We start from the raw sequence: 27,835 nt of genomic DNA on the forward strand, positions 1-27,835 counted from the left end.
ACAATTAGTGTCATCTTGTTGAAAAGTGTGATACACCGATTCGTCTGTTGTCGGACCCCAGTGGAAATGGCTTTGCTCTGAGACATATTCTAAAATGAAAGACTCCACTTCCAACTGACAGACATGAGCCCCACATTTGACAGCTATATCTCTGGAGCCATGAACTAAAATGGCTCTGTCCTCGTGTGAGTGTATTTTCAGAGTGGTGCAGGAGAGTATTATATCAGTTTTTTTTTTTGTTTTTTTTACCGAAGCAGTGCAGCTCAAACACTTCAAGGTTCAAGGAAAAGGCTCCATGACATGATTTTATTCTTGCTTTGTAGTATTAGCAACACTGTTGTGTAAAAGTAACAACAGAAGAGAAAGTGTGTAAAAATAAGAGAATAAATTTAGTAGATTTTCTCAGGATGCTGTTGATCCCATTGTTACATTTCGGCATTTCCACAGCAGTGTTACTGCGAGAACTTGTAGTTGATGCGGTCACTCATAGTGAAACTGACATGCTTGTTGATGGTTATGTGGTGAATGAAACGTTACCAATATGAAATCACTTTACAATGAGGTGAAGGCCGTATATTCACAGGTAAATGTACAGTAATCTGTTTACCCTCTGAACCAACATGTTTATTTTTAGTCAGTTAAAAATACACTGAGTTGTTTTCTCAGTATATAAGGTCGTAACAGGTTACCTTTTAATGGCAGTAATAAAAAGATGACAACTTTTTAAAAATAGCAGTACCAAACATTGGTGTTCTTCTATTGTGCAGGTCAAAATGTTTTTAAGGGGCTGTCTTGGTTGGGCATGGGTGCCTCAACCTGAGACGGATTCTGTTGCAGGTCTCTTCCTGGTAAAAGGGAGTTCTTCCTTTCCACTCTTGCCACATGTTGTTCATCAGAGATGATTGATTGTTAGCTTCTTCTCTAATACTTTTGGCTCTTTACTGTTGAACGTAGCACATATAAAAATGTATTCATAAATTTTGCATATAAATATAAAGCTCGGGTGCTGTTGTTGTGAATTGGCACTTTATAAAGAAAACTAAACTATGTGAACTTTAATGCTTACCTCCACAGCGCTAACAGCACTCTAATAAAGATTTTCTTTTCTATTCCTTCCTTTCGCACTTTCATCCAGGTGGTTGGTGGCCTCGATATACACAAAAAGATGGTGGTGGATGTGTGAGCGCTCTCCGCTTGCTGAATCCCCCCCTTTGTCCTCGACTCTCGCTTTCTCCACCATCTCTGAAGATCTGCTCAAGACGTCCGGCAAAACGCTCTCTGTGTAAATCAATGGAAGTATTCGCTCTCTTTCTCTCTTTTTTTTTTTCTTTCTTTTCTCTCTCTTTCTCTCTCTCTGTGAAGCCACTTTTTCTTTTTGAGAAAAACAAAACAAAACAGGCCTCGTGAAGCCAACTTTGAAGTGTTATTGAACTGTAAATCCTCTCAATAACCCGGTCGTAGCACTTTAAGAGACTGAAGGACATCTATTTGTCATTCGCAAGAGCATCTCCGGTTTTGGATGAGGGGGGGAGGAAGGGGGGGAAGGGGATGCGGTGAAGAGGCTGGTTGGCTTGTTCATATTTCATCCTTTCATTTTCTTTTTTTCTTTTTGTTAATTGTTATTTTTGATATTTATTTTTTGTTCTTGTTTTTTTATAAAGAAGAAAAAAATACAAGTATATCTATGGTTGTCTCGTGAGGGGAAGTGTGTAGTGTATTAACACTTGACTTGCAGCACAACTAGAAAGTGTAGGGTATGAAGTGCCAACCAGAACATATCCAGAAAACCAGTCCAAGTTATTACCCATCATCACAGCAGTCATTCATGCCAGACAAATGGGCTCGTGACGCTTCCAACTGCTCGACTACGAGTCATATTAGAAGCAAATCAAAATTTTTTTTTTTTTTTGTTCTCCATTTTAGCTTACGCACGCAGTTTTGCAGACCGGTAAAGCTTCCAGTCACTCCTAGGAAAGCAACTCCAGTTTTATTTTCCTTTCTTTTTTTGTATTAAGAGTGGTAGTTTTATTTATACTTAAGAATGTGTTTATATTGTTGGAGATAATCGTTGTTTCCTGTTATAAAATTATAGATAGAAAAATTTATGCCAAGAAAATGTCTTTTGAAAAATAATTTGTGGCTGCAAACTGATACATGGTTTACTCTTGTGAAGCATTTTGCATAGAGCAGTGTGCATCTTTAAGACAATCTCCAATGCAAAGATTAGCTCTGCACTCACACTGACTAATGAATGATGGTGGAATCATTAGTATTTCAAGACTTTAATGTTAGGAACAGAGACTGGACGGACTTGGCTTAGAATTGAGAGTGAATAATGGTGAGATTACAATTTGTGCAAGGACATAGCAATTTAAGAGACTTATCTGCAGGCAGCGTGGTTTTTTTTTTTTTTTGTTAACCAGTATGTGTATATTAGGTAATCAAAGTGTGCTCAGCTTATTTAACCGTAAGTGGAGATGGCTTTGCCTCTGCTTAACAATGAGCCCTTCTGAATACGTCTCAGTACAGCACAGGATGGGTCAGTTTTCTTCAGCGCAACACAAACACTTAAAATCTTAACATGTTGGCATAACGAGTGTGCAATGGGTAGACTGTAAATTGTAGTTTTTTGTTTTTTTTTCTTTGAACGTGTACATTTCAAAAGTTGGCTTCTTCTCCCACTTTTTTTTCTGTCACAATCAATTCATTTTCTCACCCTCTGACTTACTAACAGGGAGAAAAAACATAACTTCAGCCAGATTTTTATTTTCTAGGGAAAATGCTTCCTACTGCAAACAGCATTGGGATAGCTTTTTGTTTTGCTTTTGGAGGTCAACTGCTGGTTTGAACAACAGTTTTCAGTCAAGAGATGTGCATCTGGAGTGCTCTATTTTTCCCCTATCCCAAAGCTCTGCACGGCTTGGGCCTCCCTGTGCTTGCATGACATGGAAGTATATTTTTTGTTGTGCATGTAGATCAATTTTTTGAAATAATCCTCTTGTTTACACATGGATGGTGATGTTAATATATTTAAGAATTTAATGGTATACAATATGGATGTTGCCAAACTTTGGTAAATGTACACATATTATGAGAGGTAATCCAACTGAACTGAACTACATGTAACTTTTTGTATTTTACCCGGGTCAGCGAGATGCTTCGATTCCAGTAAAAGTTGCATATCTGATCCTGTCTCAAACTGCCACACACTGTACTCAGCTTAAAGGGGAAAATTTGATGTTTTTTTTTTTCCTTTTGTATATAAGTATTTGTTAAATGCAGTTCTGGCTCTCTGTTCTCTGTATAGTTCAGACCGCGCTTTAGTTTGTAAGTGCTACTTTTCTCTGAGGGACTTGGGTTCTTTTTAGTTTGTGTGGGGATATGAGAAGATTTAAGTTTGAGAACCTTTTTTTTCCTTTTTCTGCATGCTGCATCTTATGCTGTGGGACTGTTGGAAACTTGATACTGTATGAAAAATAAAATTTAAATAAACTTTGAAATGTTGAAAGTATTCTATTTGACTGTCCTTTTTTTTTTATTATTTTAAACCTGACCAAGATGTGACTGACTAGACTTGTATCTTCATTCACCAGGAAAGAAGAGTACACACATGCTTTGTTTAGTTGTTTTTTTTAACACATTTGCACAAACACGTACTTTCAGATATCCAGATTCCCTTAATGCACGTATCATAATTTTATTAATCATATTTGATACCAGCTGATTCAGAAACCACGAGATCATTACAGAAGAACCCGAGGTATCAGTCCAAAGGGCAGTGACGGTCTCAACTCAACACAGATCCCACACAGGAATTCCACCAGCCAATAGGGGAAGATAAATACATATGGTAACCAATCACGGTTCAGGTTTAGAATCTCTCTGCAGTCCTGCTAGCCACCACTCTGATGTTGCCATAGACCTTTGAAGGTGGACTTCCTGTAGGGGCAAAAGGGATTTAAAGGTCACTTCTCAGCACTAATGTGTAAACAAAGAGTTCAATTCCAAATATGGTTAGTGCTAGATTCGATGGATTTGCTGTCAGGTGACTGATGCTCTCAACACTGGAAAAGGCTGCACAGCAGTTAAATAGGTTTGTTCAGGACTTGGCTAAACTGGTTGTTCAATGTTTTAGGGTTTTTCTTTAAGCTGACTGTCAGCTTATTTAAAAAAAAAAAGTAAGAAATTAGATTTTTGCACTCCTTACGGAAAACATTAAGTGTTATAACAGGTCTTTTTAAACACCTGATTCAGAAAAATGGCTTCATTCCAATGCTTGATTGCCTAGCCTCTTTTAATTTAGGCACTTTTACTGCTGCATTTAAGTATATATCAAAATTGAAATCCATAAAAGAAGGATTCACAGGGGAGTCTTATAATCTAAATTTCAATGTTTAAATGAGTACCTCAAAGTGAATAAATTAGTACTTGTACTTCTCCAGGAGTAACGGTATTTGAGACAGCAGAGTGTCCAACCAGCTTATCCAATAAAGCACCACCTCAATAGCATCAACCACATGATATACTGTGCTATAAAAACAATGCTCGTCTTACCTAAGATCAAGTTGCATATCGCTGTCCGGGCCATCTTGATATTCTGGAAAGATCCTAATACGTGAACTTTTCTGTAGACAGACAAAGCAGAGTGTTCGCAGTTTCAATGAACAATGAATACAAGGCACATAACTAGAAAACATACTGCAGGTATGGATGTATGCGAAAGGTTGTTTATATTGTCTTTAGAGTACCCACAAAAACGTCTGCGTGAAGAGGAAAATATCATTTGTGTGAGAAAAACTGTTAGTAAGTAATATATTATGATAGTATGTTTATGCACTTATTAACAAACCAAATCAGGCCAGTTTATTTTTTTAAGTTTAATCCCAAAGAAGTAAAGCTCTTCTTTACAGCGTTTCTTTGCAAGATCTGTATTGAACTCTAATACTTATCATGACTAAAACAATGCAAGAGAAAAAATCCCAATCTAAATGTTTGATTAATGCTGCAGTGAAACCGTCTCAACTTCAAAAAGGTGGCTAAAGAAAATTAATGAGGGATTAATAAGCAAATGATGTGGAAAATTAATTAGTAATTTTACTGTAGCATATCAAAATACTGGATTTACTCACGTGTCTGCAAGCACAATGCGAGTCTTTGTGACATTTTCAATGGTGAATTTGGTTTTTCCTCCCTTCCCTGCTATTCTTCCAATAGCTCTGGATAAGTGGTCTCCCTTCAGAGGTTTCACTGCCAAAACATGGGAGAACAATTAAATGGATCTCGAGAGATTGAACATTGTATTCTTCATGGAGCAGGGAAAGAGAACTGGTAAGAAATTATGACGACTCTAACAGCAGCCACAAGTGCTACGGAGGTGGAAACTCACCGTCTGTGACATCAAAGCTTTCAAGGAAGAGCTCATCTAATCTAATGAGAGCCAGAGCATCCTGAGGGGAGAGAGTGTGAATGTTACATCACGAGTGACAATCCAGCAAGGCTCAAAATTAACAATCAAATACTGTGACAGCTTCTAAAGATAATTTACACATTTAGACAAAGCAAAAACAACTACAAGTCACTTTATGGAGGCTACTGACAGGGAGGAAACTTTTATTGTATTAACAGTAGATTATTTAACTACACTGAGCTGAAGTAAGTGTCAGTCAAGTGTCTCTACCACTGTGCCAAAACTTGACTTTTGGCTTGACAAATACACATTCAGTACAAAAGCAGTCAGGCAGAATTAAAACATGCAGAAAACTCATGTACTTACTTCAACCTGAAATCCAAGAACAAATGCTTTAACAAAATCAGCTGCTCTTTGGAGTGAGGTGATGTCCTGTGTTTCTTTACATGTCTGAAAGAAAGAAGGCATATTAGTCATATCAGAGATGAAATACTTTATATAAGCATTGTAATAAATAGGCTCACCAAATCACCGAAGTCTACATGAACAGGAGAAACCTACCTTGATTTCAACATTCCTTGTTTTGAGGTTGAATCTAACTTGAAGTTGTAGGTTCTCTACAATGGGAGTGAAAATCTTCAGCCAGTTATCTTTCAGCGGTGTGTATCTGTGAGCTGGAACTGGGATTTTGCGGGTCTCATCTGATCCCTTAAAAAACAAACAAACACAAAGAACATTTCTGATCATACGGTGTAATGTTAGCAAAACTATTCTATGACATTTGGTTAGGATTTATCAGAAAACATCTTTGCTTTGTAACCCGAACTCAAAGCAATGCTGCAACTAATGTAACATCTTTACGATTGTTTAATGTGGTGATTCTTTTTTTCCACTTAACTGTCTGATCTTTAAATCATCAGGAAACAGTGAAAAAATGTCATCATAACAGAAACCACTAATCCACAACAGAAGGAGAAAGAGAGATTGCTGAGTACATATAAACAGCAACCCCGGGTTTCTACTGTGCCTGACGGTGCATTTAATTACTGAAACATTCATATGCACTCTTAATTTCAAAGTTTCTAATTAATCCTCGGAGTACTGGACTGATATTAACCACGAGTAATTTATGCGTTTTGTTTTCCTAACTGTATTTTTGCTTTAGTAGCCAGTGCTTTAAACAGTCAGAGTACTGTGAAATCATAAGTATTATAATGACAGTCACGACCTAAACACAGTATTTGTTGTGTATTTGAATATTCTACTTGGGCAACCACACTACCACAACAGCAGCTTTATTTAGTGTATTCACATGACTACACCGCGCGTGCGCATAATAGTTAATGGTTTGGTCGGGGAAGCTACTTTGTAAACATGACAAATAACATTAAATGTACAGTTATTGGTATTTATTTGACAAAACCGAGAGAATACACAGAGTCTATATATACACGTGGTTTAGTTACCCGTAATTTGTCTCCTGAAATGGGCGGAAATTGCGGTCGTTTGCTTGCCACGGGCTCCTCTGTGTCCATGCTCGCTCCATCTTGTTCACGTTTTCGCTTCTGAGACTTTTTTGACTTAACCTTTGTGAAAGAATCGGCGTCATCTTTGTTCTCAATGGGTACTACAGAGTCCGGGACTGGGTTTTTGTCGGTGTCCATCTCGAAAAAAGTTTTTAGAATCAGACTTTGAGTAGAAACCTAAGCAGACTGTGAACGGAGACGCGTGAGCATGTCCTCGTGGGACGAAAAGGACCCAAACAGCCACATCAACGACGCCTGTAGATTGGGAGGTAACAAAATTATCTTATTATAACTATCTAGGATGTCTCTAGTTGTCTTTAGAATTGAATGCAGGCTGTTTATATATTTTTGGATATATTTTTTGTAACAATGTACATAGATATTTTATTGAAAGATACGCATTTTGTCAGGCATCTGTTAAGGCAGCCGCTCGCTCAGCTGTACCTAGTTTGTTTTGGGAGAGAGCGACAGTTGTCTACTTTTTCACGCCGATATCAGTGTTTCTTAGAAAAATGTCATCGCCGCTGTCGAAGCCTCAGATTATTACGCATATTACGAAGAGTTTGAACTATACGGTTTTTGACAGTAAATGGATTCCCTGCAGCGCGAAGTTTGTCTGTCTGGGAAACTTTCCTAGTGGAACCGGAGTGATTCAAATATATGAAGTTCACCAAGGCGAGGCTCAGCTCATAAAGGAGGTACATTAACGTCCTAGTCTTGTGGGCCTTTGTTCCTTTCTTTTCTCTCAGATATTTCATACAAACGGCGTACAGAGCTAGCTAGCCCATCGAAGATTTCTAGAAAAGTCTGGCAAGGGTGTTTCCATGACAACAATTTGAAGGCAGCCCGTTCATTATTGTTCTACTGTAGATTATCCTATAGTTGGCATACTTTATCCAGATTATACTTAAAAAGAAAATACTACAGCATCACTTGCAACGAGTAAAAGATTGCTACGCTGTCACCAATGTATCGTACTACAAACAAAACTTACTGTTGTAGTTTTTCACCATGGCATGTGTGCCAGGCATCAAGATACAGATAAAGGAGAGTAAACGTAACAAAACGTGTATAAACATGGTTCTTTTATACTTATCTTGCCTGTTTGTTTCAAGTGTAGGTCATTTTGCTGCTAAAGCTTGAATCAAGAGTGCCTACATGATACAGTGCTGTGAAAAAGTATTTGCCCTCTTCCCAATTTCTTATGTTCTTGCATATTTGTCACGCATGTTTCAAACGATCAAGCAAATGTTAGTATAAGACAAGAACGTCTTAGTTAAGGTCAGTGTTCATGATTCAATGATAAGAAAGAGAATCGGTAAAAATGGCATCTATGGGAGAGTTCCATAGTGAAAACCACTGCTGACCAAAATGAACACAAAGGGCCATCTCACGTTAGCTAAAAAAACAAGAACAACAAATTGATGTTCCCCATTATTCTGTGAACTAAAAAAGAGACTAAAGTTGAACTTTCTGGGAGGTTTGAATCATGTTACATCTGGCATAATACTAACACACCATTTCATAAGAGAACATCATATCAAACAATCAAACATGGTGGTGTGATGGTCTGGGGCTGTTTTGCTGCTTTTGGCCTGGACGACTTGAATTAATAGGTTCAACCAGAAAATCCTAAAGGAGAATGCCTGACTGCCAGTTTATGCCCTGAAGCTCAAGCTCACTTGGATTATGAAAATACATTTTCACTGCACTCCTTCCACACTGCTTTTCCATTATATGCTGAATTGTCCCATTCACGAAACTAAACAAACTCTTACCTCTGTGATATGTTTCAGGTAGAGAAACCTAAAGCTATAAAGTGTGGAACATTTGGGGCCACGTCTCTTCAGCAAAGACACATAGCAACAGGGGATTTTGATGGAAATCTCAATATATGGTATTGTATACACCAATTATAAGTGTTGTGCCTGTAATAGCAAGAATCAAACTGGGAAAGCAAGGTTTAAATTCTATTTTTAACCAAAAAACACTTCTTATGTTAATTGTAGATCTTATATTCAAAGCTGGTTCAATCCCAAAGACAGTTATAATTGGAATGGAATAGAAAAAATGTCACGGAAATGTTATTTTAAAAATCTGTTACGTCGACATTAGACTTATTCAGTACTGATGTCCTGTGGTTCACAGGAATCTAGAGACCCCGGATGTGCCCGTATATGCTGTAAAAGCCCACAAAGAGATAGTGAATAGTATTGATGGTGTTGGTGGTCTGGGGATTGGTGATGGTGCGCCTGAGATCGTCACCGGAAGCAGAGATGGTAAGAGCATTTAAAAAAACAAACTAGATTGTAATTACTTTTCAGTGCAATGATAGTGGGAAAGTAAAGTACATGAAAATAAGACTAGATCCTACATGATTGTATTTTAATAGGTACAGTCAAGGTGTGGGATCCCAGACAGAAGGATTCCCCTGTAGCCAACATGGAGCCAATGGAAGGAGAAACAAAGAGGGACTGCTGGACTGTTGCTTTTGGTTTGTAAAATATTCTTCAGAACCTAAGTTGATAGTGCTGGTGCTTCCCCTACTTCCATGGTGTGCAGAAAAGAACATGAAGTCTGAAGAGGTTTAGGCTCCTGTAATAGTTGTGGTAGTATAAAGGACACTGTTACAGCTTGTGCCCCTTAACAGGGTCCTCACAGAACATTATTTTCTTGAGGACCAAAGTACCAACATCCACAAGTAAAGTTTAAAAACATGCTCTCCACTTTATGTGTATCCACAGGGACAGGACTGTAATGCATTTTTGATAGTGATAAGAACTAATACAGTCATAGGTTATATTAATACTAAGAAGCAGTAAAAAAATATGTATCATATATTCTATTGTGTATAATTTGAGGGATTTCTTTATACCTAGTAAAGGGGATTATTTCTCTGAATTTTAAACAGCAGAACACAGCCCAAATTCCAGCTAGTCCCTTGGTCAAAGGTATAGTGTCAGGAGAGAGTATTCAAATTCCAGAGAGAAGCACCCTGTTCTGGGTCAGACAAAGGACACTCTGTGAAGCAACAATGCTAACCTATCAGCCACCATAAATAAAGCTGCTGTAATGCACTGCACATAACTGATAAGACATGACAAACAAAACTTTTGTTTTTGTTTGTTTTTCATGTATACTTTTTTAAGAACATCCTGATCCATGCCCTCCAAACACAAAAGGTGCAAACAGATGGTACAGTGAAAAAAAAAAAAAAAAGCACATGAGCATGAACACCTATGAAAATGCAGCCATAAATCTATGTTGTGCCTTTGTGTTTGTTTTCAATGATCTTTCCCAGGCTTAAAATATCCTTTACATTTACATTTCAGGTCATGCCTTTAATGATCAGGACCGCTGTGTTTGTGCTGGATATGACAATGGTGACATCAAACTCTTCGATCTGCGGAATATGTCTCTACGGTGGGAAACGAACATTAAAAATGGGGTGAGGTGAAAGAAAAAATTGTCAGTATGTGGCATATATACATTTTCTACTTTTTTTTTTTTTTTCTGATTCAACCAAACATGAATCAAAATAGTTAAAGCTAATGCTTTTTTTAAGGGTTGAATTCTTTTGGCACATAATATTTCCTTTGTACAAATAACAGATTTTGAACTATAATGCAGACAAAAACGGTGTGAAATGTGGAGACAGAGCTGAAAATGACTTCCCACATCATTTACACTGCACATAAAACAACAGGGCAGTCTGAGGTGAATACTTCCTCACATGCCATAAGCAGTACAAAGAATTGCTCTGATTTTATTACATTGCTGTCTCTTTCATTCAGTTCCTCTTGTGTATAAACCTGCCAGAAGTCATTATGCCAAGTTCAACACATTCTACTGCATGGTAAAATCATTTGTGATGGAGCTTTGCCATGTGGTAAATATCCAGGGAGTGACTCATTTCTATTATTTTTTTTTCTTGACTAGGTATGTTGTGTGGAGTTTGACAGGAAAGACATCAACATGAACAAGCTGGTGGCCACTTCACTGGAGGGAAAATTCCACGTTTTTGACATGAGGACCCAGCACCCTACCAAAGGCTTCGCCTCTGTTTCTGAAAAGGTAATTAACCTGGGTGGAGTGACTCAGATGGATGTTTGGCTGCTATGTATGGGGAAAATGTCAAAAGGCTATTAGAACTATTATTGTTATTGTTACATTTGTGTGGTATAGAAAGAAATGGGGGCAAACGGCAATTTGACCGTTTTTACAGCTGGAAGTGCTTGGGGTCATGTTTGTCTAACTACCTTTGTGTAACCGGCCCAAAAAATGAGACTGGGCATGTTAGGGAAGAGATGTGTGGCTTTCTGTGGGAAAACGCTGGAAAAACTACACTTAAACCAGGATTAGTGCACAGCCAGCTTTCCAAGTGTTAGCTAGGCCCAGGAAATCCAGGGGCCTGGCTTTCTAAATATTTGTCCAGTTCTTCTGAGCAATCAACAGTTGGCACACCAGTGTCTCCAACCATGAGTCATAAGGTTCCACCAAGAATTTCAGACTAAAATACAAGATGGACTTTTCAAGGTTCAAGGTTCTTTATTCGTCACATGCATAGTTATACAAGTATAACGCACAGTGAAATGTAACCTGACACGCTCCTTGACTTGTGCAACGGGGGGGGGGACATTATATATAATATATACATTAGGTGAATGTGCAGTAGTAGCATGTATGCAGCAAGCAGGTGAATTCTGTACATTAAGTGAATTAAATAAGAATAGACAATCTGACTATTTTACAAAATAGACAAAATGAACATATATAAAATTAAAGGAATTTGAAATGTACATTGTGCCGGTGGGTTTAGAGTGTCTAGAAGAGAGTCCTGTCTCAGTCACTTATGGATGATGTGAGAGGGTGTGTGTGGGGGGGTGGGTTGGTTTAGGGCCCGAATGGCTTGGGGATAGATGCTCCTCTGGAGTCTCTCTGTCCTTGCCCGGATGATGCGGAACCTTCTACCGGATTGCAGAAGTTGGAACAGTGTGTTGCCAGGATGGGACGGGTCCTTCTGTATCTGTGCTGCTCTAGTCCGGCATCTCCTGGTGTAGGTGTCCTGAAGCGGGGGGAGAGCAATCCTGCAGCAGCGTTCTGCTGTACAGATCACTCTGAAGAGCTTTTTGGTCCTTAACACAGCTGTTCCCAAACCAGGATGTGATGTTCTGTGTGAGGATGCTCTCCACAGCACCTGTATAGAAAATCCTGAGGATCTCTGGAGAGACCCTAAACTTCCTCAGTTGTTGTAGGTGGTACAGGCGCTGCTTAGCCTTCTTGGTCTGGAGCTGAATGTAGGCAGACCATGTCAGGTCTGAGGAGATGTGGACACCGAGATACTTGAAGGACTGCACCCTCTCCACTGGAGCTCCATTGATGATAATGGGCTTGTCGTCTCTGTGCTGACTCCTTCTGAAGTCCACCACCAGCTCCTTGGTCTTGCCAAGGTTCAGCTGGAGATGGTTGTCCTGGCACCATGATGCCAGATTCTTCACTTCATCCATGTAGGCCGCCTCATCGTTGTTGGAGATGGCGCCATTAATATCATGGTATTGATGGTTATTATAGTCAAAATCAGATTTCAGTCATTTTCAAAGCATCGAGAGCAGCCTCTTTCACGTGGATTCCGAGGTTTTTCTGTTTCGCTTTTTAATGTCCTTTCCTATGTCTAGATATTTTGTGTTTTAATGCAAAATATTTTTTTGTGGAGATACTTTGCATATGCAAAACAAAAGCTTTTTCAAATTCAGTTTGTCCAGCTGAAGCAAGGAAAATGAAGGATTTTTGACAATGGAAGCAAGGGAAAGATGCAATGTCAGAGATCGGACTATTCCACTGATGATATAAATTTAACTTGTGTTTTGAATTTAAGTCTATACCAAAGAAGAGTCAAAACAGGAATCTCTAAAAACAGCACAAGTCACACTTTGTGACTGTTATCAGTCTAAAGTGGTTGAAAGGTTTTTACAGTCTTTCGGTACACTTTATGTACTAAACAAGACTCTTCTCTGTTTTAGGCTCATAAGTCGACCATTTGGCAGGTGAGACATTTGCCTCAGAACAGAGACATCTTTATGACCACAGGAGGAGCCGGCAACCTACATCTATGGAAATAGTAAGTAACCAGTCAAGTCAGTCAACAGACACCATGTTCTTTCCTGTAAACTGTAAACTAACCATAATTTTTTGTGTTTTGATGTCATTTCCAGTGAGTATCCTGCTCAGCGATGCAAGAAAGACTCTGATGGTGTTGACGTAGGTGTAGCTGGATCTGTCAACCTCTTACAGAATGTCACTCTGTCTACTCAGCCAATTGCCAGCCTGGACTGGAGCCCAGACAAGCAGGGCCTGTGTGTGTGTTCGGGTTTTGACCAGTCTGTCCGTGTACTTATTGTCACCAAACTCAACATAGTTTAACAACTGCACTGCATAAACGACTTTTTGTGATCTGTGCAGCCTAATATGGGAAAAACATATTGGTTACAAACTTGAGTTTGGCCATTTTTTTCCCCCCTCTGTTAAATGATATCCCTAAAAAATGTGTATTGTCTGGCTGAGCCCTACAGATGATATTATCCTTTACTGCAGAGAAATATCCCTGTAACGCAATTATACATTTCCTGTAAAGTCTCTATGTGGATGGAAAAATAACTGTAGCCTCTGGCTTGGAATTACTGTGGGATCAAGATTTATTTTCTCTCATCAATTTCTGTTTTTGTAGGAGGAAACTGAAACGTTTTCCATTGTTGCACTGTCAGTGAACATTGTTGTAGTTCACTTTTGTCTGTTGTTTAAGTTGTGGCTTTTGACATGACATTTTTAAGAGGTGTTTTTCCTAATTAAATCTGTATTTGAATTTAAAAAAAATATTTCTCAGTTGCTTTAACCAAATACAAATGGCTTATTTCATACTGCAGTAGTAATTGTAGTCAAGATAAGTAGTTTTGTTTATGAACACACAAAGGCCCAATCACAGTTGCACATCACCCCTTTGATTTGCATGCTACTATAAGTGTTAGTGTGTCCCATTTCTTTTAAGGACAACATTAATGGTCATTTACACTTTGAAATGGCCCCCCATATTTAATTTCAAAGGCTAGATGGTGAATACCATACCATATGCAGCAGCCAGGGAGAAGAGACTAGAATTAAACTCAAGACTCCAAATTTATTACATCAACACGGCAAACAACCAAAAACATCATATCCAGCACTTGAACTTGAAGAAGTTCTGCAGATCCTCATCATCCTCTTGTCTGTTGTGGATCCCCGCGTAGACGGTCTTTAGCAGCTTGGTCTTAGACTTTCCATCCAAAATGTGAATGTAATTCTCTATGCAACCTGCAAACACAACCACAGATTTGCACAACAAAATTAGTTCACTCACGCTGACAAAAATATTGTAGCATGTCATATTGTCTGGGTGTGTCTGACAAAATATTAAATATCTTTATATAACTACATTATATCCTGACTTGCCCTGTGGCCAGACAGTTTATTTGACAGCAGTCACCATATATGTATTACTATTTAGTATGCAATATGCCATCTATCTGTCAATCACACCAGCTGAATGTGATACATCTCTATAAATAACATGACATGGCATGTCACATGGGTCTGGCGGCATGATTTCAGTACAACACATTTGGTAAATATAGTCCAGCTGCCTATAAAGAAAATCATGGTAAACCAGTATTTTTTTACACCTAAAAATGTATCTCTAGCTGGCAATCTTAATAAGCAACACTCACACTTTATAGGTAGATGCTCTCCATGTCCATTCAAAATCATTAAAAAGTTATTTAACTAGACATTTTGTTTAAACTAAAGGTTTCTGTAAATAACTTTTTACTGTTCAAGTCTGACTTTTTCCAAAGCTAATACCACGTGTTTATAGTATTTATAATAATAATAATAATAATAATAAACAGTAATCACTTAGGCCCATGACTTTGCCATAAGCTATGAGGCTGGGGCCAAGATGTGGGTGGTCGTACTGCTCCTCAGACATCAGCATGCGCACAATCTCTCCTGTGATGAAGGCATCCTCGAAGTTTTGCTCAGCCACAGGTTTCAAAGGGAATTTGCAGTATACATCCAAAGCAGCCTGAGGGTCGGATGGCTCCAGCAGCTGCGCAAGCTCGATGTAGGCATCATGGATCTAAACAGTCAGTTCATTAATCATATTTGATCTGCACTGCATTAAACCAGATAAACACCAAGAGCATGAGACTCTTTAAAAATATTTAAACTACAACTTTTAGAGGTTTTCTAAATATCGAAGACATATAATGGGAAATCTTTTTCCTAAATGTTCTTGAATGACTATATTCACTGTAGATGAGATGTATGAAAGTATTTACTCAGAAATCTCAGCTAAATTTGAATCAAATGATCAAATAATGACATTTTATTAGTTCTATATGAATCTCTCCCTCATATTTTGAATGTCTTGAATTATACTGCACATTTTCTTCAGACATAATTGAGATCTTTTTTTCAGGCAAAGATTTATGAACAAAGGGTAACCGCTTTCAAGTCTTGAGCACGAGACTTTAAAATCTGAATATATATAGTTTAATTTTCTAGTCCAACAGCAGAACATGTGGCTATTCCACAGAGTTGGTGGGAGAAAGAACATGTTAATAAAATCCTTACTTAATGTGACTGGAAGCTATTGTGAAACTTTGGGAAATGCTTTAAAATGCAAATATAAAAGATAACTGACCTCTGGTGCCATTGCGATGACCTCTTGGTATAGCTGTTTTGCTTGGTCCTGGGTGTTTGGAGATCGTGAGTAAGCTCGAGCCAGACCCAGTCTTGCTGCATGAGATCTGCGGTTCATCAGACTGGACTCATGGATTTTGTCTGTCACAGCAACTGAACAGAGATTGTTTTGAATCCCACATTGTACCCATTTAATGTTCTTGGAAACCAAAATCCTTAAGTAAAGAAAATTTGTATATTTATGACAGTGGTGCTAAACAAGTAATGTCAAATCATCTGCATTTCAAGTAATCAATACCACTGCTTTGCATGTTATACCTTCAGTTAAACAGCATTATATTTGAACTTCTTAAACAGAAAAATGTATAAGCCCTCTTTTATCATCAAGATTTAGATTTTCTCTGTGTAGTTTTTTTTTTTTTATTGTAGCTTGCAAAACCTGTTCACACCTCACCAAGAAAGGATTTTCAGTTTCCCAGACTTGCCTCTGTAATGCCTTACCCTCAGCTGTCCTCAAAGTATCAGAGAAACTGTCCTGTTTAGACTTGTTGAGCGGGAGCTGAGGTTTAGTGTTATGACCAGAAAGTTTCACCCTATCTGGCTTGGCAGCTGCTCCAGAACTCCCCCTACAGGAGAGAAAGCATAATACAGGCTCTCTAAAAACTTATTTAATATTCAAGTGAAAAGTCTGTTTTTTTGTTAGTTTGGTTGTTTGTTGTTGTTTTGTCTTTTCATATAGCAGACCCAGAGTCATAAATGGCAAAAGGCTGTTTTTGCTTCATACATAGGAAGCAAGGCAAAGCTATACAGGCTATAAATCCATAGGAAATCATTCATGCTATGACAATGGGAAAGGGAAAACCATCTAAACCATGTATCTACAAACACCTTACTCAGTACAAACCTGGCTGCAGGGGTTTTGGCTGGATTCTGGACAGCCTTCCCTCCCCTGATGGAAGCTGGAGCTGGTGCTTTGGTTACAGCTACTGCTACACACCTAGAACCTCCCCTGCCCTGCTGCACTCCTCTTTTTGCCAATTTGATGTCACAAGGCTCCTTTACACCAGCTGGTTGGGTGATGGACTGCTTGGCAGCTTCCTTAGTTTTAACCTCCACCTTTTCCTGCCACCACTTTTGTTCTGAGCAAACAGGTAATGGTGAGGAAAAGTTAAATTCCAAAAAGGCTACATTAAAAATGTGTTAAAAACACTAGCCTTTTGGAAGAAATAACAGAACATTCATTAAAACACAATCATTAGTTTGATAGGAAGTAATAATTCTGGCATGAAATACAAGCACAAGACATAGAATATAAAAGTTACATGACCACCAGAGATGTCAATGAAGTATGTTTGCTAGAGAATATAGGGTCCTTTTCATTCATTATGCTAACATGTGCTTTCTTGCATCCCCTCTCCTCCCATAGCATGAAAATTGTTTCCTAAAGACGATCACAGGAGATCTTCCAGTTCCGTGAATGTACCTGAAGGACATGAGGGGCTATGATTACCATTTTGGGGGTTCTATGAAACAGGTTTATGACACTGACCTTTCCATAAATTAAAATATTTAAAATGCATTCTATATGACTAAAATCAACACTTGCAATAATGCCACTAAAATTAAGATACATTAGTCAATGAACATATGTTATGAGAAAAAAGACAAGAAATCATAATATTAGAAGTTCTGTGGACATTCATATCATTCAGTGATGCAGCTGTGAACCTTCTTAAGTAACTAACATAACTTGAGACCGACACTACGGAGGCAAGGATTTTTCATTTGGCAGCTTTGATTCTTGCATCTTGGCATCGCTTCCTCTCATCTCTCTCACATCCTTGCTGGGAGCAAGAAATGCAAGTGAAGGAAGTGAGGAGGCACATTAGCATAATGAAAAGGACCCATGGTGTTGCCAGCAGCCTACGGTGGTGACCTTCCTCCCACTTGTAAGGTGGAGGAAGCTGGTTCATCTGGCTGGGGTCAGGCCTACAATTCTGCTTTATTTTTATGTGGTTTTCTACACATTACAGGTAAACCAGCTTTATTCACATCACAAGTGAAAAGAAGTGCACCACTGCAAGCTGCTGGGAAAACCATCTTCTCTGGAAAAGCTCACTTTAGTTAATGTACAGAGACTCACTGGTCAGTTGTTCAGGTGGCTCTCCAATCTGAGTCTTGAGTTCCAGCTCAATGCTGGCCTGGAGGCTGAGAAAGGCATCACTTATGGCTTCCTTTGACCTTTCTGAATTTGGGTTATTGTCGTACTGAGCCAGCTGTGCCAGACCCAAGAGACAAAGGGCATGGCTGTCACGCGGTGTGATTACTACTGCAAGGTGGCACGTCTTCATGCACCAGCAGTAAAGAAACCGGAAGAGAAAAAAAGTCTGAATTATGTCACACGAAGCACTCTTGAAAATTAACAGTCACTCTATGGATTAGGTACCCTGCACTCGTAAAAAAGAAAGCTCAACACTCATACCCTTTCCTGCATGTCAAGAAGTTCCTGACAGGGAGTGATAGAGGTGTGACGTATTAGAGCTGTGAGGGCCTGGCATCTTTTTGCCACCAGAGACTGCCTCTCAATGCCAGTCTTAGCCTGGCATTCACTCTGCTGGGTCAGCCTCTGCAGCAGGGTAAAGTGAGCATCCAGCAGCACCCACTCCAGCTGCCTGCTCACCTCACCACGACGTACACACTGACTCACACTCTGGGCACTCAGCATTGCCACACTGAAGCAGTCCAGCACAGAGACAAGAAGACAGTGTTTTTATGTAGTGGTTAAAACAGCTAAACTGGCTTGTACTCTTAAATGACAGGACTTTTCTTTGGATCGCACATTCACTGCTGACATGAGTGAGACAGCTCGTTAGAGCCGATATCCACTGCAAACCCCGAATAATAAAACCAGCAAAAAATAAAAACTCCCAAAGTTTTACATACATATGATAGACCTGTTCAGCACTCATGGCCTTTGTGCATAATGTGTTTCTCTGCTGCAGTTGCCCCAGAGTAAGAAGGCCACGTAGGAACTGTGTGTTGCGGCTGGACAGAGGGTCCGATAGATCCTGCTCCTCCCAGCTGTAAATAAAATCATAAAATATATGGCAGTACAAACACAAAGCAGCCATTATAACTCTATAGATGACACAACTTAAAGTGTATCAATGTGCTTCTGTAGATGATAGTGGTCTCTTTCAATCAGTTACCTCTCCTTTCGACAGGCTTAAACAGAACAAGCTGGTATATTATTGTTGCTGTCATGGCCTCACACTCTCCCTCTCTCACTGAATATATCCACCTCCACCTCCACCACACACACTCACACACACACACCTCTTGCTGCAGCGCTGGCTGACAAAGTGCTCCAGTCCCTGTTGTAAGAACAGAGCAGCCTCCTTCTCTGCATCCTCAGAGGCTTTCTGTTCCTGCAGTAGCAGACCCAGGCCTGCGAAGAATCTGGAAAAAAGAAAGGCAACACACATTGAAGAGCTCTGATCTAGTTTTTAGACGTTTAGAATCTAGACCCAGTTTACCCTGTTTAACAGTCTAATCTTAGAAAGGTTATATGATAGAGGGCTTATCATGGAATGAGAATTTAAGAAGGAGAATAAGGGCTTTTTCAAACCTGCTCTTACACAGCCACAGAAAGGAAGCGCATATTTTAACCTCTCTGTACTTTGTTCTTGATTACCAGAAACTCAGTAGCTGAGCAACAGATTGTCAAACTCTTGCTTTTAAGCTGTTACCAGCAGACTAAATAATTGTTAGTATCATTTTTCAGTGGACCTCTGTGAGTTTCAGCATTGATTTTCTGGCTGATATCTAATCTATTTCTATCTATGTCACAGTGACATCACAGTGAGAGCTGCACAGCTTCCTAACTCTGCAATATTTAATCAGCTTCTTTAATCTAGTTTCTTGTTACTATTACAAGTTACTATTAGTATTACAATATTTTTCCTTCTTCTACTATCGTACGTACAATCCTGCAAACTGACCTGAGTGCAGGGTGTAGGGGCCGTAGGGCCAGCCCATTGTGAAAGTGCAGCAGGGCTTCCCTTTCCCTCCCTTGCAGCAGCAGCAGCCTTCCTGCATGGAGGCTGTACTCCCAGCTTTCTGGGCACAGAGACCAGGCATCCAGGTACTTCAGAAGGGCTCGGTGGATATAGCTCTCTTTATCCTGCATAGTTGCACTGATGTCCTGCAACCACCAAGTCCAAGTTTATTGATGATAAGTAACAGTCATAGATGCTTTGACTCAAAACAACCATACAGAACAATATCTATATTTACCATGGTAGTGAATGCAGAACTGAAGTATCTGGAACGATATTGATTTCTATAACTAGCAATGAAAAACATCAAGATCTTCAGCTGAATAAAATTCAGCTCTGTGACGACTTAAGTGTGTTTGAAGAGCCTGTGGAAATGTTAACAGTAATATTCTGAAATGCTGAACTGAATATTGTTTACAAAAGGGTTAGGGTGGTTTTACATTCTAACAGATCACTCATAAGTCAAAGAGAAGTTGTACTGATGTTAGGAAGAGGGCGATAGCCTGTCTGTACTGGCCCCTCACTAATCTTTTTCATCACTATCAGATAAAACAGTTTCCTCAAGCAATAGAAGCAGAGGTACTGACAGCATATGACACAATTACCTTGCCAGTTTTCTTAGAAAGCCAGATGTAGAGAGTCTGAACATAGTCTGCTTTGCTGGACTGTCCCTGCTCTTTGAGCAGATGATACTCTTTATCCAGAGCCTGCAGCTGGTTCTCTACTGTGGGTGTTCCAAGGAAACCGTGCAGTTTACACACAGCCAAGATGTCATCCTGATGTGCTGTTGATTTGGCATCACTTAATTCATCTCTCTCTTTGTCAGCCTTTGAGTTGAAACATGCGAGGTTCATTAGCTTTCAACTCAAAAATCAACAAGACAACTGATTTACAATAAACTGGCAAAAAAGTACTATTTTTATATTTTCTGAAAGCTTTGTCAAATTTCATAAATCTCTAAACTTCCACATGCTTATGAATACTGAAAGTGTGTAATGCAACATCAAAGCAATGTTGTTAACTGACATTTCAGCTGTAATTGACCATATATTTTAATTTAAAATTAGCATGTTATTTACTATGCAATTCTGATTAAAATAACCTTCAGTAATTTTTGTTCATTGTTTTAATACAACTAATATGCTGCATAGAGAGCTTTTATTTGTGTATAATAGTACCACACCTTCCTCTGTAGGCTGTACATCTCTGTAGCGTAATGGTGCTCCTCCAGCATGAGACCCAGCTGGAAGTGAAGCCTGGCATCTCTGGAGTTAAGTCTGATAGCTGATGCATAGTGGACAGCAGCCTGCTCAAGGCTATGCAGAGGAGACTGGCCATCTTCATGGTGCAACAGGTCTCCTGTGGAAATGGGAAAAATAAAACACTGTTTTGTGGTACACATCTGACAGAGAGACCAGAGGATTTGCATATATATGAGAGAATTTGCATCTATATAGATTATATAGTACTGGCAAACAACATTTTTCATCGGCGCAGGATGACATTACATTTAAGAGTTTTAAAGACCCATTTAAAACCCCCTTCAGTTCAAATGTAAGATCAAACCAAACTTACAATAGACTTCCTATCTACAATTTTACCATAAGTGTGTCTAGTTTAAGTATTTGGTTGAGCTTAAGAACACTGTCTAAATGTGTTTATTAATGTGAGAAGAATAAAATGTTGTTGGCTGTTGTTACCACTAGCAATTTTATTGATCTTACACATATAAACATAGCTTGAAGTATTCAGAGAAACTGATTTCAGTACACAGCATGCATCATGAATATTGGCTTTAGTTTCGAATTTTATTAAGTAATTAAGCCCTTTATAATCAGCTGACTTGAATTTAAGTATTTTTGTAATTCTTTGGATTGTATTTGGTGGCATGCTCAAAACACTGTCAGCAACCAGCAGCAGTGTAAACCTGATGATCATGTTTTGTTCCAGGAATTATAAAGAATTCAGCACGTATCATGTCACTTAGTAGTACTTAGTAGTAGCAGTAATAAAATTAATATGGAAGTACTGGAACTCGCACTGGAACGGTTCGTAGCCGAGTGTGAAGCAGCGGGAATGAGGATCAGCACCTCCAAATCTGAGGCCATGGTTCTCAGCCGGAAAAGGGTGGAGTGCCCACTCCGGGTCGGGGATGAGTTCCTGCCCCAAGTGGAGGAGTTCAAGTATCTCGGGGTCTTGTTCGCGAGTGATGGGAGAAGGGAGCCGGAGATCGACAGACGGATTGGGGCTGCAGCTGCAGTAATGCAGACGCTGCACCGGTCCGTCGTGGTGAAGAGGGAGCTGAGTGTAAAAGCGAAGCTCTCAATTTACCGGTCGATCTACGTCCCTACCCTCACCTATGGCCACGAGCTGTGGGTAGTGACCAAAAGAACGAGATCGCGGATACAAGCGGCAGAAATGAGCTTCCTCCGAAGGGTGGCTGGCCTCTCCCTTAGAGATAGGGTGAGAAGTTCGGCCATCCGGGAGGGGCTCAGAGTAGAGCCGCTGCTGCTCCACATCGAAAGGAGCCAGCTGAGGTGGTTCGGGCATCTGACAAGGATGCCCCCTGGGCGCCTCCTGGGTGAGGTGTTCCAGGCATGTCCCACCGGGAGGAGGCCCCGGGGCAGACCCAGGACACGCTGGAGAGATTATATCTCTCGGCTGGCCTGGGAACGCCTTGGTGTTCCCTCGGATAAGCTGGAGGAGGTGGCTGGGGAGAGGGAGGTCTGGGCCTCTTTGCTTAGGCTGTTGCCCCCGCGACCCGGCCCCGGATAAGCGGAAGAAAATGGATGGATGGATGGATGGATCTTAGTACAGCAATTTTGACTCTCCAATTTAATACATTTCATTCAAACTGTATTGAGAATCAGAAAAATAAAAAAAACTTGGATTAGGTATTGTGTGCTTTGTGAAGTGAGCTCATTTTGAACAGCTTATTAAAGGACAGTTTCATCCAAGCATGAATACTTCACAGCACAATGCATAATGAAAACTAAACAGACTCTCCCATCTAGCTGCCTTCTCTTTACCGAGTACTGGATGCGCCTTTTGCATGAAATATTGAAAGAGAGTATCTTCCCTTGGCAAGTGCGTCCTTTTTCTGTCTAAGTGCACTGATGTCAAGCTTTTAATTGGTTATATTCCCTGGTACATTACATAATCCAACAAGCAGACCCATTCAGCATTTGCTGTTTTATAACTGATATATGCTACTTAGCAGAAAAGTCATTTTAGCTGATGAAATTTTTGAGTCTGACAGAAGCATTGAGCTAATGTTAATGTGCAATAAACAGTGTCTTAAAAATGAAAACGTTTCACCAGGCCACATGAAAAATGAAAGGTCAAAAATCAACACTTTTTACTAACAACCCTCATGACACTCATTCTCATTTTGATACTTTTCAGTCACAAAAAAATTAGCAAGGCAAAGATAGCTGAGAAAACATGAGCACAAACTTGAGTGTGAGTGTCTGGCATGTCAAATAAAAGAGAACGCTTCAGAAGTAGCCACTTAGCAGCCTGTTTTCATGTATTTTTTATTAGCTTTAAGCTGAGCTGTGTTGTCAAGGTAAGGCAAGGAAAAAGTCCCTTTGCTCCAGAGTATTTTTAAATAATCAGTAAATAGCCTGTTTAAAAATAAAGGCAACTACAGACATTCGTCATTAGGGCAGATGGTAATTTGGACAGACTAGTCAGCATTTTATAAAAAGTAACAGGTGAAAAAATGCATTTGTTTTTTTTTTCTGACTTTCTAGTTTGTATTATAATAGCTTTACACTCTTGTCTGACCCACATTTTGTTTTGGATCACCATCTTACAATGCAGCATAATAATTCACAAAGTGTTAAAATGTAGGCGTGAAAGTGCTACATGCCTGGCTTTGGCAGATGTTGCCTGTAGAGTTTCAGGTGCTCCTGGGCCAAAGCACACAACTTGTCAACACTGTCTTCTGCTGCTGTCATTTGTAGTCTTTTCTCCCAGTTACGAATCTGTAGTAGAAAATAGACCAAGCAGGAAAGCTTAAACAGATACAGTAGGAGTAGTGATATGAGCCATATTATAACTTATACTTTTCATTTGATTAAGTGGGTAAACTATAAAGGTCCTCGATTACCCACATTCACCACAAGATAGAACTATGGCAATAAGTAATTTTAGGTTTTTATGTTTGCTGTGTATCATCAACATCAGTCAGAATATTAACTAACTGGACACTGAAAGGAATACCCAGTACAGCTTATTACCTCACAGGTGTGTTTGGTCTCTGTCTCCAGACATTTGGCTGATTCAAAGTGCTTCTTATACCAATCTGTCTCTGTTACATCCTAAAAGAAATAGTATCCTGATTATATCACAAATAAAGATTTTATAAAGTGCCTTTATCAGGTTCCATTGATAAAGCTTCGAACTGGACTGACAAGGTGGCTGTGCTGAATATACAGAACTGGGTTTGTCATTCTAGCAATGGTAAAATAACAATTACTGAAATGTAAAAATTATACATGGTTAATAAAAACTACTATTTTATTGACTCGTTCACCATAAACGTGGTCATTACTTTTACTGTGGAATTCAAACTTGCGTTTACTCACAGTTAAATGGAGCATTGTCTTATAAATAAAGGATAAACACTGTCAAAGTCAGCGATTCTGGCAATGGAGGTTACTGCTTAATCTTTTACACTGACCTTTGCATCTAGGTCCCCAGTGGGTTTATGTAAACAGTCCAGAATGTGTGACCCAAGCTCAGACAGTTTCATCGTAGTGTCACACCCTTTGTTTAAAAGGGGAAAAAAGCTCATTAGAGGTGGACCGGGATGGATTTAGCTGTCAGGTTATTTAACAAATCTGTAGAATTGCTCCCCATGCAACCTCCCCCAAGGCAATGTGTCCAAACTAGCAATTAGTTGACTCGATGAAAGCATGCTCCTGCACTCTCGATATTTTACCTGCATCTTTATTCAAAAATGTCTTTCAGTCCATCTGTCCCTTCGGGTGCAAAAGGCTTGATAGGCTGAGATACTGGGCGGGTGTTTCAGGGTCTTTTTGTTATGGTCGTATCTTTCTAATCGATCTTTTTCTGTGGCTGCTTCTAAACACATGTTTTCTTCTACTTCTCTTCACCACAGTTTGCTTCAAAGTTCTGTTAAGGGGCGTTTATAAAGCATATTAAGGTTGAAATGTTGTATATAAATAAAACTGCCATTTGCAATTTAAGGACATTTTCCTTCACTGCTATGTGAATGACAGATGATCAGTTATGTATGTCTTTTAAGCCCCAAGGTGTTTCTAAGCAAGAGATTTTGCAGAGGTGCTTAGACTATGAAAAGTTGGATGGCTGACAATTATCTCTAACTTAATGAAGAGAAAACAGAAGTTCTTAATGTGCCCCTGACAGATTTGTACCCAAGATAATAAATAAGCTAAAAGCTCATCTTTTTGAAACTTGCTTTTGGTAACTTTTTGTTTTAATGTTTAAGCATTTTTGTTGTGATGTACTTTGTGATATTTTTCTTGGAAGATGCTATATAAATACAATTTTACTAATTGTACTTTTACCTAAATTAAACAATTTAAGAGAAGCCTTGATTATTTAGAAATACACATCTGAGTAAGCAAGCCAGATCTTCTGAACATAAAGGCCTGATATAAAATCCAGCCTTTGTCCCATGACAGTTAGTGGCACAAGGTTTTAGTTAAGTAATAATACCCCCTGTCATTAGAGTAACATGATCGTTGTCTACAGTACTACATCATGTTACATGATAGTATAGCTTGTGTAATCACTTCTGCTAAGAGGTAAGATACCTGTCAACAATGTAGCTGTAAGAATTTTCTATAGGTGTGGAAATAATGAAGTAACTCAAAGAATCCATATTAGGGCAGTGGCTTCATTTGTTATTCATTGATGTGACATTCATTGTACTAGAAGTTCAGGAATCTACTAGCTCTCTTTAAGAACAACAGAACCTCCTCCTATCTGAACATCCAGAATAAGAACATCCACTCTTCCCAGTAGCTTTAAACTAATATGTTTGAAATGCTTCACCTCTGTGAAAAAAGAAACACTTGACCAAGGCAGCTGACATCTTCTTGTCAAGGTCCAGTTCAACAACCTTCCAGCCGTCTCCGAGAGGACAGTCACTAAGTGGGTCAACGTTTGACCTTCGGGCAAGCATCTCAATATAAGGCCTTGAGAAGATGCTCTTTGGTTCACTACAATTTAGCAAAATAACAAATGTGTGAAAGGTGATTTGCTATATATTATAGTATTTTTTTATATAAAGGAAACACATCATTCATTTGCGAATTAATATTCAGCATGAACCAAAGGATAAGTAATGGATGTGACTATTGGCGAATATGTTTTGCAATATGTGTTAGTTGTTTCAAGACTTACCTATGATTGATAGACAAAGGCCTGTAGAAAGCACTTAGCGATACTGGGCATTCATACTCCAGCTGCTGCTTCACATCAGTGAAATTCACAGGCACAGGAAGCAGCTCTCGAGTCACCAACACCTTGTACACCTGAAAAGGTGAGAAGGTCATTAGGTATATAAAGCTAACTACTCCCTTACTGACAAAAGGTTACCACAGATAAATGTATGGGTACAAAGCAGATGGATCCACTCATGTGCAGGAGTTATTAGGGCTCCAACAGAGACCTTTAAAAAGACTCAAATTCCTAATAAGTTTCATTACACAGAAGCAAAAGCTATGCTAAAAGCATATGAAGTTTAAAAATTAAGAAAACTATATGTTATCAGGTGGATAATGATGAGTTTCAAAGCATTTCAAAGCTAGGATGCATATATAAAGTTTGACCACTATCCATGTCTTATTATACCTGTGAAACACTGCCATCTGGTGAACAGACTGAAATCTCCACCACTGTGTCTCCAAAATTCAGAGGGACTGGTTCCGAGCTGCTCACCCCATTTACTGTAACTTTAATGCCTCTGTCAGGCACCTCAGGAAGGAGTGTCACTGAATTACAACAAAAGGGAACAGTACCTGGAGGCAAAACCCCCAGAAAAGCACATAACAATTTATTTTGTAAACTGAGAAATACTGCAAACCTTTTATGTCTCTGCATTTTTAAATAATATTCACTTACAAAGTAGCATATTTATACATACATTTACATACACGTGTACTGCTGCGGCTGCTTTTGTGTATCAATTGAAATAGAAAACAAAACAAAGAATTGTACATTTCACATACAACTTCTTGTTTACCACAGATAGGCTGTACTCACTATTGTATTCAAAAACGTCGGTGCAAAACGCGGGGTGAAGTGAAATATCTCCTTCCAAAGCCAGGTTACTGAGCTCTGCGATCTTTGCTGACAGTTTGGTGATTTCCACACTGTATTTCTTTATGGTGCCATCCTCAGCTACCACCTCGATTCCTATTCTGTTCAACCCATCTTTCAGTGTAATCGTGTTAGACCTTTCACCAAAGAGCTGAAATAGAAATCACAAGGCTAAATTAGATGCGAAAGAGACTTGAATTGAGAAATAGAAGCCATAAAGCTTGCTCACAATACTATATGAAGCCCCACAATCGCTTTTCATCACGTCCAGTGTCACTTCGTTGACGCTGCTCTCCACAGTCACTTTGTAGTCTGTGACTTCAGGTGTGAACGATGGACGGAGCTTCCCAGCAGAAACACAGAGCTTCTCTAAATCACAGTTGTCCATGATGACTCGGGCGTCTTCTTTATAGCTTGCTTGGATTGAGCTACAACAGTCCCAAAACACAGCACTTAAACTGCTGTCCCATCCCAGCGCGCTCAGTTTTATTTACCACACTGACGCCCCACGTTACCACAGTAACATGACCACTTCTGTTGTATTTAGATATTAAGTTACTACTACATATGAGTATTTTAAATACATTTGGGCGTTTAATAGGAATGAAAACAACAGCTGATACTTAAATAAGTTTTTCGTTTAGACCCTTGCTTAAAAAAATGTGTCAAAAGTCAATAATAAGGAATATAGCGTCGATTTAGAGAATACACACGGTTATACAAAAGCGGATATTGTTATTAAACAAAATATAGAAAACTGCAAATAAAATTGTTATCACGCTGAAAAAAACTAA

General features: G+C 39.2%; 4 protein-coding genes across 5 annotated transcripts in view; 2 read left to right on the top strand and 2 right to left on the bottom strand.

Moving 5' to 3' along the window:
- The window catches only part of LOC146375206 (calcineurin subunit B type 1), a 29,567-nt gene extending 26,056 nt beyond the window's left edge, over positions 1 to 3,511 (top strand). Inside the window, exon 6 of the mRNA XM_084948008.1 lies at positions 1,136 to 3,511. Coding sequence (XP_084804134.1) covers positions 1,136 to 1,183 — 48 coding nt within the window. The 3' untranslated portion in view covers positions 1,184 to 3,511. The remainder of the gene's footprint in view (positions 1 to 1,135) is intronic.
- Positions 3,512 to 3,677: 166 nt separating this feature from the next.
- Positions 3,678 to 7,170, bottom strand: pno1 (partner of NOB1 homolog). Its single transcript, XM_084948007.1, has 7 exons — positions 6,874 to 7,170; positions 5,969 to 6,115; positions 5,774 to 5,857; positions 5,387 to 5,447; positions 5,130 to 5,247; positions 4,555 to 4,625; positions 3,678 to 3,939 (listed from the first exon to the last, which is right to left on the bottom strand). The coding sequence occupies exons 1-7, from the start codon at positions 7,069 to 7,071 to the stop codon at positions 3,872 to 3,874; spliced, it is 747 nt and encodes a 248-aa protein (XP_084804133.1). The 5' UTR covers positions 7,072 to 7,170; the 3' UTR covers positions 3,678 to 3,871.
- Positions 7,171 to 7,359: 189 nt separating this feature from the next.
- dnaaf10 (dynein axonemal assembly factor 10) lies at positions 7,360 to 13,803 on the top strand. The gene is made up of 8 exons (XM_084948610.1): positions 7,360 to 7,631; positions 8,730 to 8,830; positions 9,082 to 9,212; positions 9,326 to 9,427; positions 10,266 to 10,381; positions 10,873 to 11,007; positions 12,954 to 13,051; positions 13,146 to 13,803. Exons 1-8 carry the CDS (start codon positions 7,446 to 7,448, stop codon positions 13,351 to 13,353), a joined length of 1,077 nt encoding a protein of 358 aa, XP_084804736.1. The 5' UTR covers positions 7,360 to 7,445; the 3' UTR covers positions 13,354 to 13,803.
- Positions 13,804 to 13,969: 166 nt separating this feature from the next.
- LOC146375209 (uncharacterized) lies at positions 13,970 to 27,758 on the bottom strand. 2 transcript variants are annotated; one of them, XM_084948607.1, is made up of 20 exons: positions 27,271 to 27,758; positions 26,985 to 27,192; positions 26,574 to 26,713; positions 26,124 to 26,254; positions 25,773 to 25,939; positions 24,412 to 24,497; positions 23,969 to 24,049; positions 23,599 to 23,713; positions 20,908 to 21,083; positions 20,330 to 20,551; positions 19,668 to 19,870; positions 19,003 to 19,125; positions 18,610 to 18,747; positions 18,149 to 18,398; positions 17,810 to 18,011; positions 16,571 to 16,805; positions 16,168 to 16,292; positions 15,668 to 15,819; positions 14,878 to 15,100; positions 13,970 to 14,277 (listed from the first exon to the last, which is right to left on the bottom strand). In XM_084948607.1, the coding sequence occupies exons 1-20, from the start codon at positions 27,427 to 27,429 to the stop codon at positions 14,138 to 14,140; spliced, it is 3,276 nt and encodes a 1,091-aa protein (XP_084804733.1). In that variant the 5' UTR covers positions 27,430 to 27,758; the 3' UTR covers positions 13,970 to 14,137. The 2 variants fall into 2 exon arrangements, with proteins under 2 accessions (XP_084804733.1, XP_084804732.1); XM_084948606.1 differs by having other exon boundaries at positions 13,971 to 14,277; positions 26,574 to 26,740.
- Between the last annotated feature and the right edge of the window lie 77 nt (positions 27,759 to 27,835).

This window comes from Perissodus microlepis, chromosome 13, assembly GCF_051167445.1.
Source record: "Perissodus microlepis isolate ML-2025 ecotype Zambia chromosome 13, ASM5116744v1, whole genome shotgun sequence".
Classification (NCBI taxonomy): Eukaryota; Metazoa; Chordata; class Actinopteri; order Cichliformes; family Cichlidae; genus Perissodus; species Perissodus microlepis.

Coding starts and splice junctions, on each gene's coding strand:
- pno1 (XM_084948007.1), bottom strand. CDS start 7,071: ATGGACACCGACAAAAACCCAGTCCCGGACTCTGTAGTACCCATTGAG. Junction 5,248..5,386: donor AAGCTTTGATGTCACAGACG/GTGAGTTTCCAC, acceptor ATGTTTTGGCAG/TGAAACCTCTGAAGGGAGAC. Junction 3,940..4,554: donor GATATGCAACTTGATCTTAG/GTAAGACGAGCA, acceptor TTGCCCCTACAG/GAAGTCCACCTTCAAAGGTC.
- dnaaf10 (XM_084948610.1), top strand. CDS start 7,446: ATGTCATCGCCGCTGTCGAAGCCTCAGATTATTACGCATATTACGAAG. Junction 7,632..8,729: donor AGGCTCAGCTCATAAAGGAG/GTACATTAACGT, acceptor GATATGTTTCAG/GTAGAGAAACCTAAAGCTAT. Junction 9,213..9,325: donor CGTCACCGGAAGCAGAGATG/GTAAGAGCATTT, acceptor GTATTTTAATAG/GTACAGTCAAGGTGTGGGAT.
- LOC146375209 (XM_084948606.1), bottom strand. CDS start 27,429: ATGGACAACTGTGATTTAGAGAAGCTCTGTGTTTCTGCTGGGAAGCTC. Junction 20,552..20,907: donor TGTACAGCCTACAGAGGAAG/GTGTGGTACTAT, acceptor TTCAACTCAAAG/GCTGACAAAGAGAGAGATGA. Junction 15,820..16,167: donor TACTTTGAGGACAGCTGAGG/GTAAGGCATTAC, acceptor ATCTCTGTTCAG/TTGCTGTGACAGACAAAATC.